General features: G+C 54.4%; 2 protein-coding genes across 4 annotated transcripts; one reads left to right on the plus strand and one right to left on the minus strand.

Moving 5' to 3' along the window:
- Positions 1-10346, minus strand: CWF19L1 (CWF19 like cell cycle control factor 1). Of its 3 annotated transcripts, XM_053378181.1 has the most exons (14): positions 10243-10346; positions 10032-10116; positions 9859-9937; positions 8875-8976; positions 7363-7580; positions 6483-6601; positions 5904-5988; positions 5634-5774; positions 4660-4771; positions 3418-3497; positions 2786-2995; positions 2184-2303; positions 1089-1186; positions 1-738 (listed from the first exon to the last, which is right to left on the minus strand). In XM_053378181.1, exons 1-14 carry the CDS (start codon positions 10266-10268, stop codon positions 594-596), a joined length of 1620 nt encoding a protein of 539 aa, XP_053234156.1. In that variant the 5' UTR covers positions 10269-10346; the 3' UTR covers positions 1-593. The 3 variants fall into 3 exon arrangements, with proteins under 3 accessions (XP_053234156.1, XP_053234248.1, XP_053234340.1); XM_053378273.1 differs by lacking the exon at positions 2786-2995 and having other exon boundaries at positions 10243-10324; XM_053378365.1 differs by having other exon boundaries at positions 5634-5988; positions 10243-10324.
- A 24-nt stretch (positions 10347-10370) lies between these two features.
- On the plus strand, positions 10371-19080 carry LOC128408620 (erlin-1-like). Its single transcript, XM_053378613.1, has 11 exons — positions 10371-10657; positions 10747-10828; positions 11067-11113; positions 11996-12057; positions 13231-13356; positions 15137-15210; positions 15472-15530; positions 16589-16680; positions 17569-17658; positions 18307-18386; positions 18569-19080. The coding sequence occupies exons 1-11, from the start codon at positions 10386-10388 to the stop codon at positions 18797-18799; spliced, it is 1215 nt and encodes a 404-aa protein (XP_053234588.1). The 5' UTR covers positions 10371-10385; the 3' UTR covers positions 18800-19080.
- The last annotated feature ends 401 nt before the right edge of the window (positions 19081-19481 follow it).

Below are 19481 nucleotides of genomic sequence, written 5' to 3' on the forward strand. Positions count from 1 at the left end.
TTTAAATATATAAAAGCACCCTTTTATTTGAGGATTTTCTTATGACAAAACACTTTTTTTACAGTACAACAATCCAGCATATGTTCAAATTATATACACCCTCCTCAGAGCAATCCTTAGGAATCCGCCTTTGGCCGGCAGTTAATATTTCCCAGCAGAAACAAGGAGCAGCATCTTTTGGGCTGAAGCAAAGCCATGAAGAGGGGAAGGGGAGTCTGCCCTGCCACGGCCTCTAACGCCCATCCTGCCTGGGTGCCCTGGAGGACCCTGTAGCAGAGAGAGACCCCTCTCTCCCTGAACCTCACGGGAGATGCTCGGTGTGGGGTGAGTCTGCCTCCGTTTCAGAGGGAACAGCTGCCTTCCTTTCCTCCACAGCACAGTCTGGAGTTGTGCGCAGGACCCCCCCTTAGACCCAGCAGCCACCTCTGCTCTGGAAGCCAGACAGGCCAATGGTAGCTGATCCGGGGTGGAGGGAGTCTCTGTGGCCGTGGAAGAAGAGCCCTCGCAGGGAGGGAAAGGAGGCTCCTCACAGGAAGAGAGAGGGCAGGATCCAGCCGGTCTGTGCTGCTGCCTGCTCACACCCGCCCTGGCCCTTAATCTTCCTGGGCGAGGTCAAAGGGCTCAAAGGCCTGGCGGAAGTCTTGGGCTGCCGTGGCTTCTTCCTCCTGCCCCGCCTGGCAGCTCCTCCAGTCTGCCCGCCCAGGCATGGCCAGGATGGCTTCGCTGGCGAGGACCTCCCTGAGGGGAGAGAGAGGACACCCAGAAAAGCGTCAGCCCGGCCTGCTCTCTCCAAGCGCCCCCAACCCCACCAGGCCCACAGAGCAGCTGGCTTCCTGCCCCCTCCCCAAACCACTCCTGATTGGGGCATCTTCTGCTGGGGGAGGTTGAAGGGGCAGAGATACTGGAGGTTTCCAAGCAGAGGCTGGATGGTTTCAGTTGAGATTCCCACGTTGCAGGGGGCTGGATGACAACTGGGATCTCTTCCAACTCTACAACTCTAGGATTCTCTGACCAAGAGAATCCTGGACTCAGCAACCACCCAGCATGTGCAGAGCCCCTGTGATTGGGGGTGGGGACAAATGACAAACCTTCCAAACTGGAGGGGAAAGCTCTTCCTAATACGGTGGAAGAGCTTCTCCCCATTATCGAGCTCCACATAGAAATAAGGCGTCCCTGGCTGGACTATCTGAAAGACAAAACCAAAGCCTCAGAACGTCTCTGGGGCAGCATTTCTGCCGCTGGGACCCCAGGGCTCAGTGTGACCAGAGCAGCCTCCTCCTTGCCTTGCCAGCCCCAGGTTTAGCTGGAGGTGCTGGGCCCAGCCTTGTAAGAGCTTTCAACAAGTTATTTGCTAAGTTTATCCTGCCTGTTGACCCAAAGGCAGCAAATATGCCAGGGGTAAGGTAGGACCCTGCCCACTTGCAGCCAACTTGCAGCTTCGGTTCTCAAACATTTTGGAAGTCAAATGGTCTTCCGGAACGGATTACATTCAAAAACTGAGGTTCCACTGTATTATTATTATTCATGGCTGCAGCAGGACCCAGGATATCTGGAGACCCTTAAAGCAACCACAGAGTGATGGAGAGGCCAATACTCCCTCACCCCCCCCCCCTGCGGGTGGCTCTGTGGGCTGGCCCAGGACACAGATGGTCTGGGCAGCTGCCCTAATGGCTACTGAAGAGGAGTCTTCACACAGCCTAGGAAGGGGAAGCCAAAAGGACTCCTGTTCAGGATCTGTCAGCAGCAGATGCTGGGCCTGCATGACTCTCAGGCCCTCCTCTGGTTACACCTGCCCCCCCCCCGAAGGGCCCTGCTATAGGCCTGCTTCCCTCTGAGTGTCCCCCTTGGCTGATGGGGAGAGAAGCAGAAATGGCTCCAGGTTAGGTGAGCCACTTTGCAGTCAGTGACTATGGAGCAGGCGGCAAAGGAAGGACTGGTGACTGAGGTCCCCTGGATTAGCTGTGATTCCTGGACCAGATGACCCTTGAAGTCCCTTCCAACCCTGCAATTCTGATTCCTGGCCATCCAGATGAATTTTGCATAAAAAGGTGGCTCCATGCAGCCACCAGCCGTCTCTGAGCATGGCCCACCCAAAGGGGTTGCTCCAAGGAGGGGGAGCTCCAGCCTCGCTACGGATGAAATGGACCTCGTGGCCCCAGGAGACCCTGGTGTGCTCCTCCTACCTGCTTGAGAGCCGAGTGCTCTGGGATCTCCAGCAACTCGATCCGCTGCTCTTCTGCCTGGACGATGAAGGCCTCCTTGAGGTCTTCCGTGGTGCAGCAGTTCAGGGGAACAGGAACCACCTGGGGGATGAGAATCAGCACAGAGGAGTTGGCATGGTGCATGGCAGCCTAAGAGCAGAACTGCAAAGCAAGCTGAAAGTACCATCACAGGGGCCCACAGGGCGTCCCTCAGTGCAGCTTGTCATCATGGTGGAAGGCAGAGAGCCTCTCCTGCAGGCTTAAACTTATGAAATTTGAGGAAAGAAGGAAAGGAAAGCTTTCCTGTAGCTGTAGGAGGTGAGCAGCAGCAGCCGGGGACTCTGCACCCTCCAGGAGCCCTCCGCTAACTGGCCTCCTCCACACTCTCTGTGACAGCCAGACGCCGCTCAGACACTGTCTCTGGCCGGCTACGCAGAACTGCCACAACAGCCGCCCAGGCTCTGAGAGCCCAGCAGCAACTGCAATCTGCTCCCCAGAAGGAAGGAAGGAGGAGCACCCCACTGCTCTTACGCCCATGGCCATCCCTCGCCTGTTCCTGAGGGACTAACCCAGAGGCCTCTCACCTGGAGCTGGAGGTGCTGACTGCGGTAGTTCCTCTCAAAGGCCACGAATCTCTTCCCTCTGGCCATGAAGAACCTTTTCAGGGCGGACTTGTACTGCTCTACTTCTTCCACCACCTCTGATGCCAGGTCCACCATCGACTGACAGTGCCCAATGGGCAAGATGAGGACGTGGTCTGGAGTCAAGCCCCCTTTGGCCAGGGCCAGGTAGCACTGCAGCAGAACCAGGCGCAGAGGAACACAAAGGGTGAGCACCCCACCCCGCTAGCTCCGGCAGCGACACCAGCCGGGTCAAAGCTGAAGCAGCCCAGAGCCCCAAGGCGGCTCTCCCTGTGGTCATACTGAGGTTTCCCCGGATCAGCTGCTGCTTCCTTGCACACTGAGAGATACCAAAGAGCAGCTCAAGAGCACCCAGGGACGGGACAGAAAACCACGGGAAGTCCTTTAAGAGGGAACCAAGCCTCCCTGCCAGACTTCCCAGCAGCCTCCCCTCCAGGAGGCCAAGTCATGGCCAGCCTCGCTGCATCTCAGTCCTGCTGCAGCAACTCCTGTCCTCGGCTGGGAGTCCATCTCAGACCCACACAATGCCCGGCAAGCTCCGAAAGGGACCAAGGCAGAAAGAAAGAGGGACTCACGTGCGTGCCGATGCTCACCACCAAATGCTTCTCGACTTCTGGGCTGGCGAGGCAAAACCAGCAGGCGGCCGTTGGCAGGGCTTAAACAGGCAGGTGGAGGGGGGAGAGACAAAAACACTCACACACGTGTCGCAGGACGGCCAGCAGGAGGCAGCAAGAGCACTGTTTCCTCCGGGCAACTTGGTGGGCCAGGCCTCCAGAAGGACCCTCCTGCCGGCCAAGGCTGTGCTGGACTCATGGGGGGAAGCTGACATTCCCTCGCTTCTTGCCCCTGAGCCCCCAAGGCATGGCCACTGCTTCTTCCCAAGCACAATGGGGACCTCAGGGGTAGCCCCACAGGCAGAGAACAGGCATGTGCGACGAGGGGGCTCAAGCTGACTCAGGCCAGGGGGCCCACCCCCTTGAGGATCAAAAGCCCATCCAAGGTGGGAAGGCTCTTTCACCAGCCAGCCACAGACAACTCCCTTCTCTCAGCATAGGGAACCCTCTGGGCAGGGGGAACTTGGCAACCTAAGGCTGGACTACTGCAATGTGCTTCATTGGGGGGCTGCCCTAGGAAGCGGCTAGGAAGGCTGAATTTGTGCAGCTGCTTGACAGGTGACAGGTTGGAGGCAAGCAGATCCTATAACACGAATCCTGTTGCAGCTCCATTGGCTGATTGGCCACTTCCAAGCCTTATTCTAAGGGCTGGTTTTGACCCAGGAAGCTCTTTGCGAATTAGGGATTAATGTTTTATCGTGTATTATTATTATTATTATTATTATTATTATTATTATTATTATTATTATCATCCTGTTGGTAGCTGCCCAGCAGATGGGCAGGGTAAAAATAAGAAATTTTTATTATTAGGACCCTGTTATCTTCTGGAGCCCCTCTCCCACAAAAGAGACCTGCCAGACCCCCTGAGGGAGACTGGGAGGGTGGTGCAAGAGAAGGGCCTTTTTTGCTGTGGCTCCACATCTGCAGAGTCCTTTCCCCAGCAAGGTCGCCTGCTGCTGCCTCCACTGTGTGTGTGTGCTCTTTAATGGTGTAGTGCAATTACCTTTATGTTTTGTACTGTGTTGTAACAAGTGGGTAGCAAGTCTAGAGCCTCCCCCTTAAGCGGCTCTGCTCTCTGCCTGCCGCCCAGTCAGAGTCTCCATGGAAGAAGTGCGGAAACAAAAGGCAAATCCAATTCCTGGCCTGAAGGGAGAAGTCCACCCTCTGCCAGCCCATGGAGAGAGGTGTGGGCCTGGTACTCACGGGGCTTGCCGGGGGCACGCTTGGGCTGCTGCCCCTCCCCACCTTCTGGTCTGCGCTTCCTTCCTTTTGGCTTGCTGCTTAAGTCAAAGAAGAACTGGGGAGCCGGCTCCTCCTGCAGAGGAAAGGAGAAGGGCTGCTATCAAGCCACCATCTGGAGAGGGGGAAGGGCTGCTTCCATGTACCTTGAGGCCTGGCAATCCTTCCTCTGGAACCCTAGGAACAAAACTCTTTTCTGAAGGAGCTGCAAAGCGGGACTGGGGAGCCCCAAAATAGTGAGAAGTAGGATGAGCAGACAGGGCACAGCCTGCTGGAAGTTTCTTTTGGAGGAAACTTGGGAGATGATCCAAATTCAACTCTTGTGCAGTGCAGAGGGAGGATCAGTGGAGCTCAGTCTTGTGCCAGGATGAAGGCTGTGTCTGAGCAAGCATCTCAGCTCCCCAGGTGGAACAACCTCCCCTGTCCTCCCCCCATGAGCTGTTTTTGGGGGATGTGGGGGGGGGAGAGTGGCAGTCCTGCTGCGCATGAAGTGAATTCTGGCCAGGATCTTCTGGATGCAGAAAAGGGAATGGCTCCTTCTACTGACCATTCCCTGGCTGCTGAAGCCACCAGCTCCGCAACCTCCCTCCCCCACGTGCCTATCACCCAGCCGGCCAGAAACGGCCAACCCTCCTGATCCCAAATGCTGGGCATCGCAAGTGGCTGGCGTGCTGCTTGGGGGCTCCCCATAGTGGACACTTGGCTGGCCGTAGGAGAGGAAGAGGATGTGGGACTGAATGGGTCCCCTTTGGCCTGATCCTGCTACTGGGCTCTCCTTACATGTTCTTAAACATGCCAGATTTATATCCCACCTTCCTCTCAGGGCAGGACACACTAGCGATAAGCCAATTAAAGTTTGTGAAGACAATTCCAATGCAGAGGCAAATGGGGGGGGGGCTTTGCTGGAAATGCACATGTGCAGCCCCCGTCCCCAGTACCTTTTCATCCAGCAGCAGGTGGGCACAGCTCTTGCTGCCCCCAGGCCTTCGATAGGGGTTCTCCGTCACATCTTGCGGCTGCTTGACCAGCTCTGCAGGCTCCATGGAGCTCATTGGGAGGATGCTGAAGGCGTAGAGATACTGGAGAAAGCGAACAGCAAAGAGAGTCAGGAGAAACACAAACAACTGACTTGTTTCCATCAGTGAAACGGTGATTACTTTGACAATTCTCATCAGAGGAGACAGGAGGGTCCCTGGAACTCTCTGTACCTTCCTCTTGTCGGAATTGCCGACCCCGGCCAAGGCGATGAACCTGCTGACATGCTGGGCTGCCTCCTGGAGAACCGTGTGGTTCCTGCAGAAGAGAAGAGTGAGGCCACTTCCAGCAGGAATCAGAGAAACCAAAGAAGTGCCATGCACAGGTCAACATGGAATCTGGACAGAGTTCAGCTTCTTCCAGAGCAGCTCAGCAAGTCACACATTGAAAGCCTCCAGGAAAGGAGATTCCAAAACTCCCACGCTGAAAGGTGTCTGCTTCACAGCACCACTTTCCAGTTATGGGAGCGGCACGAGACGGGCTACAGGTGGAACCATCAATGCAGAACAAATTTGGAATTCTATAAATCCCAAAATATCAGGGTAGCAAGCAGATTCCCCCTCTGCCTCTCCAAGAGGACTCAATGCAAAGAAATTGCTTGGAGAATTTCAAGAGGCCACTTATGGACAGCAATAGTTATCATATAAATAATAATAATAATAAACAATATTCCTCCCTGGCCTAATGCATGAGACTGCATCAACACAGAGACACCAGCCAGTCAGCAAACTGCGATCCCAGGCTCTGCGTACCTGTAGGGAAGCCTTTCGTAATAGACCTTTTGCAGGGCAGCAAAATGGTACCGTGGTTTCAGACTCGCAGCTAGTAAAGACACCAGGCCGGAGCCACATTTCTTAGTGTCTATGTCACCCTGTTTAAAACACAAACACACATATTTTGTTTCACATTTCTGTGGATTTGTTAGCAGCCCAAAGAAAGTAAGTCCCCCTCTGCCCATGTTTGTGAACTGCAGAAGGAAAGGATTGTTTCTTGGGGAAAGTAAACCTGCTTCCTAGAAAGCCTTTCCCTCCAGCACAGCCCCCTCCACATCTGGGCCCAGGCTGCTGAAAGGCTGTCTGGCTTCCATGGTAAACGGCTCTCTGAAGGGGGCCTCGTGCTGCACCCCCCTTCGTCTGATCTCAGGCTGGTGCCTGGTGGCTTCCCCATGGTGGGCCCCATGCCTGAGAAGGGTCTCCAGCCAGAAGCACATCTGGCCTTCTGGCTCTCAATTTAATGGAGACTTTCTTCTTCTCTCAGACTTTTGAAACAATGACAGCATTTGGTTTGATAACTGTTTATCACAGTTTTGTATATACTGTCATGCATTTCCTGTTCCTTTATTGTCACTGCAAAATTTATTTATTATGCCTGCATCCCACTCTTGTAGTCAGCATTTATTTTCTTCCAACGCTGAGCCACATTTATCTATTGCCATCCTCTGGGTTCAAGTATTGCACATCACCACATATTTTTGTTTCAGTTGACTTTGTGGTATTCCTTACTGTTCCTGCTTTTCCAAAGTGGTGTATAATTTCAAGCACGGATTTACAATCACCACCACCACCAATCCAGAATGTGGATTTCTATGGAACAGAACATACAAGCCCCTCCCACCCAAAACTGGATACTTACAGGGCTATTTCCAAAGATTTCTACTCCTTTAGGCCAAGAAGATGTCAACAAGATGTCTACACCTTTGAACTTAGAGGCAGACAGCAGGGAGGTTTTGAGATCAGTCACATCCTTGGTGCTGAAGCAGTGGGCTGGAGTTGGTTCCCCCCCTGTGGACTCAGTCCCACTGAGGTAGGCAATCTGCAGCCCAGAGGCTCCGCTGAAGACCCCTTTACGTCCTACATGCACAGCACAGAACACAACGGTCAGGATGGAACCCTTTGACACACCAGCAACGTGCCTGAAGACTGAACACAATTAATTCTACAGGGAGAACCAGAGAGATCCTAGTTGGGTGTATATGCTGGAATTCTGATTTGTTCAAGAGACAGGGAAGGAGCCTCTCTGCCTTGTGCTGGAAAGAACTTTTCCCTGGCCAGCAAAAATTCCCAGTCTTTTCCCAGCCCCTGGTAGAGCCTGGCAGATGCCTGCATTATGACCCATTCAATTCATGGGTCAGGAAGCTTGGCATGGAGTGGGGTGGGGGCTGAGTGAACAGGGGGAGAAACCTTGGCGAGCCCCACACCATCACCTTCTTGGGAGCATTGAGAGAGGTCAGAGGGGCACCATCCCTCTCCTCCAAACAAGAAGGCTGAAGATCAAAGATCTTTGTTCTCCACCAAAGAAGGGGCAGGTGGCAGCCGTGCTCCCAAGCCCAGACCCCAGCAAGGAAGGACCCAAGTGAGAAATCTCATTTGGCACAGTAACTTTCCATTTGGAAAAAGAAACAATTTCTGGTGGGGATCAGATAAAATCCACACCCTGCTAGTTTGAAGGAAATACAAAATATGGTTCCCACAGAGCCCTAAATTGGGGCCCAAACCATGCCTGAGTCCCAAGAGCAGTCAGCTCCTCCTCCCCCCGTCAGCTTTTAGGTGCAAGCCCGAAACCTTCCTATTTGCCCGGGCTTTGGTGGTTCTTCACCTCTATTGTGGTGCTCATCTTTTAGTGGGCATGGGGAGGGATCGTCCTTTTTATTGGATTGTTGGACGAACAGTTCTAGGATTCTGTATGGTACATCATTTTAAATTTGGCTTTTAACTGATTTATCTCTCTGTATCTCTCTGTGGTCTAAACCACAGAGCCTAGGGCTTGCCAATCAGAAGGTCGGCAGTTCGAATCCCCGTGACAGGGTGAGCTCCCATTGCTCGGTCCCTGCTCCTGCCCACCTAGCAGTTTGAAAGCACGTCAAGTGCAAGTAGATAAATGGGTACTGCTCCGGCAGGAAGGTAAACGGTGTTTCCGTGTGCTGCTCTGGTTTGCCAGAAGCGGCTTAGCCACATGACCCGGAAGCTGTCTGCGGACAAACGCCGGCTCCCTCGGCCTATAGAGCGAGATGAGCGTGCAACCCCAGAGTCATCCGCGACTCTAACGGTCAAGGGTAACTTTACCTTTATTTTTTTAAGAAGCTACTCTCAGACATTTTCCTCCTTCCTTTTAATTAAATGTAGTAAACAATAAGCATAAAGTTACCAAGGTAAGTGATGTTCTCCGCTAGTTCGCATCCGCTGGCATCTGGAAAACATTGTGCTGTTTCACTGTTGTTGGCACCCAAGACGTATGTCTGTATAGGAGCTGAGGGAGACAAAGCCACCATGGCCCAAATGAGATGAACTTTGCAGGGCTGTTATTTCTCGGTGGTGGCACCTGATGGGAACGCCCTCCCATCAGATGTCAAAGAAATAAACAGCCATCTGACGCTTAGAAGACATCTGAAGGCAGCCCCGTTTAGGGAAGTTTTTAATGACTGATGTTTTAATGTATTTTTAATCTTTTGTTAGAAGCTGCCCAGAGTGGCTGGGGAAATGCCGCCAGATGGATGGGGTATAAATAAATAAATTAATTATTATTATTTCTTTCTCCACAGACAATTCATTTCAGAGAAAGTGCTGGCTTTTGAAAAAGATATGACTGGGCACTGTGGTGTAGGCTAGAGGAAGCTTCTACAAGAGAGTGAGCTTCCTACATGGAAAGGGGTCCTTCACAGGGAGAATGATGCAGATGTGTGACCCCACAGTGAAAGTCTGAAGGGCTGCAGCCCAGACACAGATCATCACCTTGGCTGGAAAACAGCCTGAGGTGAGGGAGAGGGGCTGGGAGTCAGGGTTTGAAACGCCCATTTTTCTGTGCGCATTTTGTGACAGGGAATTTCATTAGCACGAGCAGTTTGAGCTCTAGGTGCAGGAGTGTGCCTAAGATTTCAGATTAAAACTACAGAGTGGAAGGATAGGAGGACCCTTTTCTGTCCCCCACTTCCAGCCACACTCTGAAGCCTGGAGAAGGGACCCTCATAAGAATATTAGGGGGGCGGGCAGGGGAAGCATGGCTTTGTTTTTTGCAGTCTACAGATGAGGACTAGACCATGTGAAAAATGAGCCTAAGACTTTAGCTGCAGTTCATTCATTTTCAGCTTTGTATCAGCTCCCCGTTTTCCTGTCTCCTGCAACCTCGCCCTACCTTTCTTGGCTCCTGCCTGGTATTCCTGCCATTCTGGGTCTTGGGCCGAGCCGAAGAAGTTCCCCACGCACAAGAGGAGCTGCAAGAGAAGACGAGGGGAGACGTTCAGGAGGAGGCCCCGGAGGAGACTCGGCGCCCGCCGCGGAGGAGACGAGGGGAAGGGGCGCCCTTACGTCGAAGGGGCCGCTCTTGCTCTGCGCCGCCTGGACGCGGCTGTACAGGGAGCCCAGGCGACCCTCCACGTCCCCGCAGACCAGCCTGGAGGGGAGAGAGAGAGAGAGAGAAGGCGCGTCAGGGGGGGAGGAAGGCCTCGGACGGAGCCCCGAGAAAGAGGGAGGGAGGGAGGGAGGGAGGGGAGGCCGGCGGGGCCTCTCTGGGGCTCACACTCTCAGGGCGCCTCCGGGCGCCATCGCTCTCCCGCGCGCTTCCTCTTTCCGGCGGAAGGGCACTTCCGGCTGGGGCGGGCGGTGCGTCGCCCAAAGTCCTCCGGCCCCCTGGGAAACGGGGGCGGGGAGGCGCTTCTGCGCATGCGGCGCCCGGGAGAGCGAGAGCGAAAGAAGGAAGCCAGCGCCATGTCCTCCGGCGGCGGCGGCGGCGGCGGGAGCAGCGGAGGCCTGGCCGGGGAGGGGGACGCCCGTCGCTGGCCCGGCCCGGCTCCTCCGGGGGCGCCGCGCTCCCTCCCCGCCCGCCCGCCCCGCTGGGCCGGGGCCAGTCTGGCCGGGGCGGCGGCGGCGCTGCTCCTCCTGCTGGGCGCCTCGGTCCACAAGGTGCAGGAGGGCCACCTGGCCGTCTATTACAGGTGAGGCGGGGCGAGGGAGGGAGGGGGGGGAGACCAGGGACCCCCCGGGCCCCCGAGGCCTCTCCGCTCAGCCCCCTCTCTCCCCCCAGGGGCGGGGCGCTGCTGGCCACCCTCAGCGGCCCGGGCTACCACCTCATGCTGCCCTTCGTCACCACGCCCAGAGCCGTCCAGGTCTGTATCTCGCCTCGGAAGCTTGGCCTGGCAGCCGCCGCCCTGCCAGCTGCCAGGCGGCGGGAAAGGGGCCTCTGCCGACCCGCGTGGGGCTCCTGCCGGGGAGGAGCAGGCGGGACCTCCCCCCCCCCGCAGCCCTGCTGCTGCTGCTGCTTCTGGGGTTGGCGGGGACCCTCCGCCCTCCCTCCCTCCCTCCCTCCCTCCCTCCCAGGGCTGCTCAGTCTCTCTTCTGTTTCAGACAACGCTGCAAACGGACGAGGTGAAAAACGTGCCTTGCGGGACCAGGTGGGTCGCCCTTTTGATGGCTCTGGCTGCGTCGGAGGCTGTGCAAGGAGGAGCACCTTAGGCTGGGTGCGGTGGAGCCTGAGCGGCATTTTCTGGGCTGGAAGCACCCAGCACCTGTCAGTGGCTCTGCTTCTTGGCTGCTTCTTTGAGATGTGTTGGGCAGGATTCTCTTCCGGAACCAAAGGGCTCAAAGGCAGTTTGCTTAAGGGAAGCTGCAAGCAGCCAACAGGCTCATCTTGGGAAAGTTGCTCTCTTGTGGGGCTGCTGGCCTTTCTCTTGCCGGGGGCGGGGGGCTAGTCAGGTGTATGGCAGGTGCCCCAGTCTGGCTCTTGGCAGCTGCTGGACACAGCCAGGCTACCTAGTTATCTTTCAGTTGTAGCAGTGTGAAGGCAAAGACGGGAGCTGGGGTTGCCTCTAGAGTCCTGTGTTGCTTCCTCTTCATTTTCTCTTGCATGTTGCTCAGTAGAGATGTAGGTTAACCTTCAGTCTGTGCCAATAGCAGTGCAATAACCGTGGGACCTGCGTCTGTTCCAAGTCACTCGGCCGGCGGCTTCATTGCTGTTGTCGTCATTGGCTCTGGCGGGAGTTTGTGTTGTGGAGGGAAGTGCTGCTGGTGCAGCAGCCCAGCTGGGCGGTCTGTGCCACTCGCTCCCGAGCCCATTGTTGAGGGCCAAAGGTTATCTAGGGTCTCCTGGTTCTAACCCTGAGATGGGAGCAGGAAGCTGCCTCAGACCAGCCCCCTGCCCACCCCCGGCTCTCTTGCACTTAAACTCTGTGCACGCTGTCTCTGCCTCTCTCCCTCTTGGTGTAGAGAAAGGCTCCAGGAAACTGAGTTTGCCCCAAGGGGTGGCGTAGCTCATCTTCCTCCTTTTTTCCTTGCAGTGGAGGAGTCATGATCTACATTGATCGGATAGAGGTGGTGAACATGTTGGCTCCACATGCAGGTATGGCTCCTTTTCCTGTGCCTGAAAGCAAATCCTGGAGGAAGGAGAGAAGCAGAGCCCCTCGGAGACAGGGGCGGGTGGGCTCACCAGCAGCAAGAGCTGAGGGAGGTGGGGGTTGGTGGGCATGGAAAGGGGCTTGCAGAGGGAAGTTGGAGGAGCTCATGTTGCTGAAAAGGAGGGTTTCCTGTTGACTGCTCCTGACTTTTGATGTTGGCTCAGTAAGGATTGCTAGGCTGATGGAAAACAGCCAGGGGTGGGTCCGGAAGCTGATGCTCTTCAGTGTTGTTATTGGTGACTGGCATGAGCGAGACTTACACCCTCCGAAGGAACTGATTTTGGTCCAGCCGGAAAGGCTAAATTGCTTCTGAATCTGTCAGAGTCAAAGGCGTGTTTGTCTGTGTGGGGCAGGCTGAGCAGGCAGAGAGACTCTCCTTAGGCACCTGCAGGGGAGGCAGTGGGCAGAGCTGTTCTGGTGGGGGAAGTGGCTGGGGCGGCAGGAGGAGGGGGAAGAGAAGGGAAGTGGGGTCCGGAAGGGCACCAGCTGGAAAAGGAGCACAGGACAGGGCTTCTTGGGGATGGCAGAGGGTGAGCTTTGAGAAGAAGCTTTGCAGCTGGGCTTCTAGGAAAAAGCAGAGACTGACTCCCGCTGGGGCCTGGCTCTCACCACAGTCCCTGGGAGGCTTTGCGGGATGTTGGGAACTGCTGCTCACTGGACTTGTAAAGGTGGACTTCTGTATAGAAGCTTCCAGTTGCAGTTGACATAGGAAGAAAAATATTATCAGTCTCCTGTAACATCACATTGTAATGTTTTCATTAGAGCTGCTCACTTTGGAACTGCTGAGTAAAAATTAGGACATTTGCTCATTAGGCCACTGCCATCTTTTTGGGGCTGCAGCCTTAAGCACACTTTCTTGCAAGTAAATCACACTAAAACCAGTTGGACTTCCTTCTGAGTGAATATAGCTAGGATCCGGCTTCAGATGTGTGGACAATCTTTTATACTTACAAGTCATATTCAGTTGTTAGATAGAAATTGTGATTAATTCAGAGAAATAGCTCCTATGTGTTCAAGAAACGCTGAGCACCAGCCTCTTGAATTTGCCTGACAGGTGAGAGAGCACCAATGGCATCAGGGTGACTTTCCGGTGACACTTCTGCTGTTCCTTTTCTTAGTATATGATGTGGTGAAGAACTACACTGCAGATTATGACAAGACCCTCATTTTCAACAAAGTCCATCATGAGCTCAACCAGTTCTGCAGTGCCCACACCCTCCAGGAAGTCTACATTGAGCTCTTTGGTAAGCAGGTGATGGGGGGCTTGCTTTTGCTGGTACCGTTTCCCCAAAGCACATCCAGTGAATTGGAAATGGAGCAAGGATGTTTACACAGTTCCATCCCTCCTCTTCTGGGACGGCATGGAAGAGGAAGCCCACAGAGATCTTGTGCCTCTTGCTCGGTCAGGACTTCGTCCTCCAGCTCTCACCTGATGATGATGATGATGATATTTTCTCATATATACACCACCCATCTGGTTGGGTTTCCCCAGTCACTCTGGGCAGCTTACAACATACCTAAAAATAATAAAAAGATCATTCCTTAAAAACTTCCCTTAACAGTGCTGCCTTCAGATGTCTTCTAAAAATCAGATAGTTGTTTATTTCATTGACTTCTGAAGGGAGGGTGTTCCACAGGGAGGGCACCACTACCGAGAAGGTCCTCTGCCTGGGTCCCTGTAACTTCGCTTCTTGCAGTGAGGGAACAAGCAGAAGATCCTTGGAGGAGGACCTCAGTGTCCGGGCTGAGCGATGGGGGTGGAGACGTTCCTTCAGGTATACTGGACCAAGGCCATTTAGGGGTTTAAAGGTCAGCACCAACACTTTGAATTGTGCTTGGAAACGTACTGGGAGCCAACGTAGGTCTTTCAGGACCGGTGTTATGTGGTCTTGGAGGCTGCTCCCAGTCACCAGTCTAGCTGCCGCATTCTTTATTCATTGTAGTTTCCAAAGGTAGCCCCACGTAGAGCGCATTGCAGTAGTCCAAGCAGGAGATAACCAGAGCATGCACCACTGGTGAGACAGTCTGCGGACAGGGAGGGTCTCAGCCTGCATACCAGATGGAGCTGGTAGACATCTGCCCTGGACACAGAATTGATCTGTGCCTCCATGGACAGCTGTGAGTCCAAAATGATTTGCAGGCTGCGCACCTGGTCCTTCAGGGGCACAGTTACCCCCTTCAGGACGAGGGAGTCCCCCACCCCCGCCCTCCAAGAACAGTACTTCTGTCTTGTCAGGGTTCAACCATCCGCCAACTGCCTCCAGACACTCACACAGGACCTTCACCGCCCTCACTGTTTCTGATTTGAAGGAGAGGTAGAGCTGGGTGTTCCTGGTCCTCCTGAGGTGCTGGATCAGGAGGAATGCAGGAGCCTTTTGTGTTGTTGGACCTGCTCCCATTTCAGAATCTGCACTCCTGTTTCCTTAGATGTCTGGCAGGCAGGGTAAGAGGCTGCATGACCAGACTGGGATGGAGTGCTTGGGGAATTTGGGATTTCTTAAGGAGGAAGAATATTTTTAGGAGAGAGATGCAGCTGGCAGCTGGGCATTGTGTAGAGACACCCACAGAGCTCCCAGTCTGAGTTTCAAGTATTCTGCTTCACATTAAGCACCACAGAATTACTCTTGGTAGTGAGAACAATATTTATTATGGCATCCTGATATTTTGCCAGCTGTTCTTGGGCTTGTCTGGCAGATCCGATTCTCTGCTTTTGGGAATCTTCGACTGGGTTGCCTGAGGGCCCCGTCCACAGCTGGGCAGTTGGCAGGGCAGTCTGGTGTCTTTGTTGACTCTTGCCTGTGCTTGGCACAGGGGGTGCATGTGGTTCAGTGGCGCAACATCTGCGGTGCATGCAGAATTCCTGTGGGTCAAGTCCTGGCAACGTTTTCAGGTGAGACTGACCTGAAGCCATTGCGGCTGGTCAGTGCAGGCAGCACAGAGCCAGCTGGAGAAATGCTGGGACTCTTGTGTAGCGGACTCTCTTTGGCTGATGCTGCCTCTCATCTTTTCTCCCCCTAATCCTAGATCAAATAGATGAAAATCTGAAGTTGGCCCTGCAGCAGGATCTGAATGCCATGGCTCCAGGTCTCACCATCCAGGTAATGCCCCCCTTCCCTTTTCCCTTTCCCGGCTCTGGGTGGATTTAGGACTAGCCCACTTCTCTGCGTGGGGATGCAGGTTGAGGAGGGAGAGCTTCCCTCTGTCGAAAATGGAAACTTGCCATATTGCTGGCTGGGGGGTCCAGTCCAGCAGGACGGGCCCAGATGCAGGGGGCCGCTTCCTTTCTTTGCAGCAGAGGAGCTTGCACTTGGGGGGCAGCTGCAGTCTTATGAGGTCTGCTGGCTTTTGTGTGTGTGCAGGCAGTGCGTGTGACGAAGCCCAAGATCCCAGAAGCCATCCGAAGAGATTTTGAACTTGTGTGAGTATTTGCTGAGAGCATCAGAGAAAGGTCAGGCCAAAGCACAGGGCCAGGGAGGGGCTCTAGGCCAGTGTTTCAGGATTCCCACAGGGGCCAACCAAGCGTCTCTTCTGGGAAGCCCCGGCAGGCAGGCTGGACCTGAACTCCACCAGTTTTCACCTCCCCTTGGGCTCCTCAGCCCCTGCTCTCCTGAGGCATCTCCTCCGTCCGGCAATGAAGGACAGCCTCCTCCTCTGTGGATTTGTGCCCACCGTTTTCTCAGAGGTCTCTCCCCATTCTGTGCAGCTGATGCAAAGGCCAGGGTGGGAGAATCGCCTCTCAGGCGGCTTTGCTTGACATCTCCTTCTCAGGGCTTTCAGGCCTGGGCTGCCCTCCAGTTGCCAGGAGAATCAGAGCGGAGTGTCTCTGCTTGCCTGCAAAGAGGAAAGGAGCAACCAAGGCTGTTGCTGGATTGCTCTGGGCCATGCCTGAGATTGCTCAGGTCTGGCCCTTCTATGGCGGAGGGGCGGGCATGTGAAGAGAGAGATGGTTGTTCGGGGGGTTTGGGGCTTAGATTCTGGCATATGGAGAAGTAGCTGGCCATCAGTTGGACTGCTGTAAACTAGCAGAAGATGGCAGGAGTTGGAGACCACCGGTGGTGCCTGGAGGTATTGGGCAGAGCAGGCTGAGAGATGTGGCTGGAAGGCTGAAGGAAAAACATCTTGGGCAGCTCATTAACTCTTCAGGGCCGGTGACAATCTGAAGTGCAAATGTTTATCTTTTGGGTTTCCCCCCAAACACGCCATGTATCTGAATGAGAAAACATTCTGTCTAGTGAAGGGAAGGGCCAAGATCCAGTGCTGGAAAAGGAAACACGTGAGTCCGGAGCAGGGCAAAAGCTGGAGGGGATTTAAAGACCAAGCTCCTGCTTTGCGCAGCACCTTGGGATGCAAACAGCAGAGGGGGGGGGGCAGCCACTTCCTCCCAGGGCCCCTTCCTTCCCAGGGCAGGGGGGGAGGGCGGCTGGGGCCCCACACCAAGGAGGAGCAGGGAAGGACCTTTCCTGTTTTTCCATTCAGGGAAGCAGAGAAGACGAAGCTCCTGATAGCGACCCAGAAGCAGAGAGTGGTGGAGAAGGAGGCCGAGACGGAGAGGAAAAGGGCCGTCATAGGTAACCAGACTCTCTTTGGGAGAGTCTCTCTCTTCCCCCCACCCCCGGTCCCTTATCTTCCCTTGGGACAGAAAATGGGGGGAGAGGCATGTGTGGCACAAAGACCTTAGATTCTAGGCTTCTGGCTGGATCTAGACACATCCAAAAAGCATTTCAGGAAAATGCATTGCAAACCTCATGAAAAACGGAACTCCACAGTACCATATTTGTTTCATACAATTTATATACCATGTGATTGTTAAAAAACCCTAAAGTGGTTTATGAAATGCATAAAATGAATAAAGCAGTTAAAGCAGTTAAAAACAGCTATTTAAAATAATTAGATAAGAATTGAAACAAGCAGCAAGCTAAAGATGGATAAAACATATTACATTTTTGGGCAGGCTTGTCTTAAACAAAATATTCTTAGCAGGCGCCAAAAAGGCCACAGTGATGAAGGCACCTGCCTGGTGTCAATAGACAGGGAGTTCTGAAGTGTGGAGGCTGCTGCAATAAAAGATCAGTTTCTGGCAAATGCGGAACGAGAATCCTGTGGCAGCTGTGTAGCTTATTGCTTGACATGGCAAACAGTTGCTAGCGCCTGGTTGCAAAGACAGCCTGGAGCAAGAGACTGGAGAGCCACGACTTCACTTCTGGCAGAGGCCAGAGTGTCTTCTTTCCCCAGGCCCAGCAGGCCTGAGAAGAGGGCGTGGCCTGTGAGGTCCCAGTGACGGTGTGTCACAAGCCAGGTCTGCGGGCTCTTTGGGGCTCTTGGTTGCCTGCTGCTAGAGCTCTGTTGTCACGGATTTCCTCTCGGGAGTCCTGGAGCGCTGGCTGTGGGGCTCTGGAGCATTGGTGCCCTTGGCTGCTGGTGCTGCTGGTGTTTGACTGACTGCTCTCTCCTCACAGAAGCGGAGAAGGCGGCTCAGGTGGCAAAGATTCATTGCCAGCAGAGGGTCATGGAGACTTTGATGGAGAAGCAAATTTCTGAGCTTGAAGGTAGCTATGCAGCCCTTACCTCTACCTCCTCCCTGCCTGCAAAGCAGAAGCTGTGAGCCAAATAACCCCGCGTCTCTGGCTGTGCTACCCACAAGCATTTTGCCTGCAGTCAAGCAGAGCACTGGGACTTTGCCTGTCTTCTGGGGACTGAGAAGCCAAGTCCGGGTACAGCCTGGGTGTCTGGCCATAGTTGAGCATTGATGCCTTGTGGATGCCACTGGGGGTGGCCCAAGACAGGGGCTCCTTTGCTTCAGATTCACTTGTGTTCACTGGCTCAGATTGCTTGAGCCTGAAAAACAGATCTGCAGAGCCTGCACAAGCCATGTGCCTCATGGAGTGTGTGTGTGTGTGTGTGTGTGTGTGTGTGTCTTGTCCCCAAAGCCTTGTGTGCAAAGCATAATCCAGGTCCCCAAAGCCAAGGTGGGCAGGGAGGAGGCAGGCAGAAAAGGGGCTGCTTTCTGCTCTGGTGAATCCTCTGGACCGTGGGGTTGGGGCTGTTTATTATCTTCATCAGGGGTGGAACCAGTGAGAAACCGGCCTGTGCTTGAGTGGGATGTTGCTTTCCTGTGGGTTTCCAGGGCCATATCCCCATGGGGCACCCTGGTGATCCTCCTTTCTCCTGAGCTGCCTTCCTTGGTCCCTTCCCAGACACGGCTTTCTTGGCGCGAGAGAAGGCGAAGGCTGACGCCAACTTCTACATGGCCCAGAAAGCAGCTGCCTCGAACAAGGTGGGTGTTGACTCTTGGCTGCCCGTGTGTGTGCTGGGGAGAAGGAAAAGGATTTTGCCTCAGAAACGCAGAACTCCTGCTCATTTGGAAGGATGGCTGCACTGTGAGTATCCTGTGGATGCTCATGGCACAGAAATCCTTGCCTCATTCGTTCTCCTCCTCTCTCCCCCTGCCCTGTGCAGCTGAAACTGACACCTGCCTTCCTGGAGCTGATGAGGTACCAGGCCGTGGCCTCCAACAGCAAGCTCTACTTTGGCAGCAGCCTCCCCCCGAACCTCTTTCTGGGCTCTTACGCCTTTGAGCCGGCAGAGGCGAGGACTGCTAGAGACAGCCGTCTCCTCTCCAAAGCAGGGAAGCTGCGCCTCCAGCACGGGGGAGGCGGGGCCAGCTCTGCCACGGCAGCCGCCACATGATGCCTCTGCTGCACCAGCCATCGTGTCTGCTCCGTGGTCTGAAACTGCAACTCACTGGCTGCCTCAGATCTGCCTTATTCAGGGCAGCACAAACCGTCCTTGAAGTTGCGTGGTCCTCCACAGCCCAAGGGCCAGCTTTCATGGGAGTTTTATGGCTGCTGCACCTGCCCCACAGAGGAGGGGTGGGGGGGGAGGGAGGATGCTCTGGGGGACCTCAGCCGTTAAGTCCGTGGAGGGTAGACTCTACTGCAGACCTCCTGTGAGGACAACTTTGACACAGCGGGGCTCCTTTGGGTGTGGGTGTGTTGTGCTGCTTTATCATTGCTTCTTTCTCTGTGTCCCCTGGGTGGGGCATTGCCCCTCCGCGGAGCCCACCCCACAGCATGGTACTGGATGCTCCTTGCAGAGATGCCCAAAGGCTCAGAGTGTCTTCATTCTGGGGGCCAATGGCCAGGTTGAATGAACCGTGATGCCAGGGTGTGTGCAGAAGTGGGGACACATTTGTTGGGTTGTAACTGTAAACTGGATTAAACTGGTGGGCAGACTTTGCTTCAGAACTTGTGGAAGGTAAACCTGCTGACTGGAAGTGTTTCCTGGCTTTTTTTGTATGGCTTCTATTTCAAAAGAGCGAGAGAGATATATGCAAAATGTTGAACTTTGGATTAAGGGAAAATAAAGTTAT

Source organism: Podarcis raffonei, chromosome 1 (assembly GCF_027172205.1).
Source record: "Podarcis raffonei isolate rPodRaf1 chromosome 1, rPodRaf1.pri, whole genome shotgun sequence".
NCBI lineage: Eukaryota > Metazoa > Chordata > Lepidosauria > Squamata > Lacertidae > Podarcis > Podarcis raffonei.

Coding starts and splice junctions, on each gene's coding strand:
- CWF19L1 (XM_053378365.1), bottom strand. CDS start 10,268: ATGGCGCCCGGAGGCGCCCTGAGAGT. Junction 6,602..7,362: donor AAATCTTTGGAAATAGCCCT/GTAAGTATCCAG, acceptor TGTTTTAAACAG/GGTGACATAGACACTAAGAA. Junction 2,304..2,785: donor GTCAGCACCTCCAGCTCCAG/GTGAGAGGCCTC, acceptor CTCATCCCCCAG/GTGGTTCCTGTTCCCCTGAA.
- LOC128408620 (XM_053378613.1), top strand. CDS start 10,386: ATGCGGCGCCCGGGAGAGCGAGAGCGAAAGAAGGAAGCCAGCGCCATG. Junction 10,829..11,066: donor CCACGCCCAGAGCCGTCCAG/GTCTGTATCTCG, acceptor CTTCTGTTTCAG/ACAACGCTGCAAACGGACGA. Junction 15,211..15,471: donor CTCCAGGTCTCACCATCCAG/GTAATGCCCCCC, acceptor GTGTGTGTGCAG/GCAGTGCGTGTGACGAAGCC.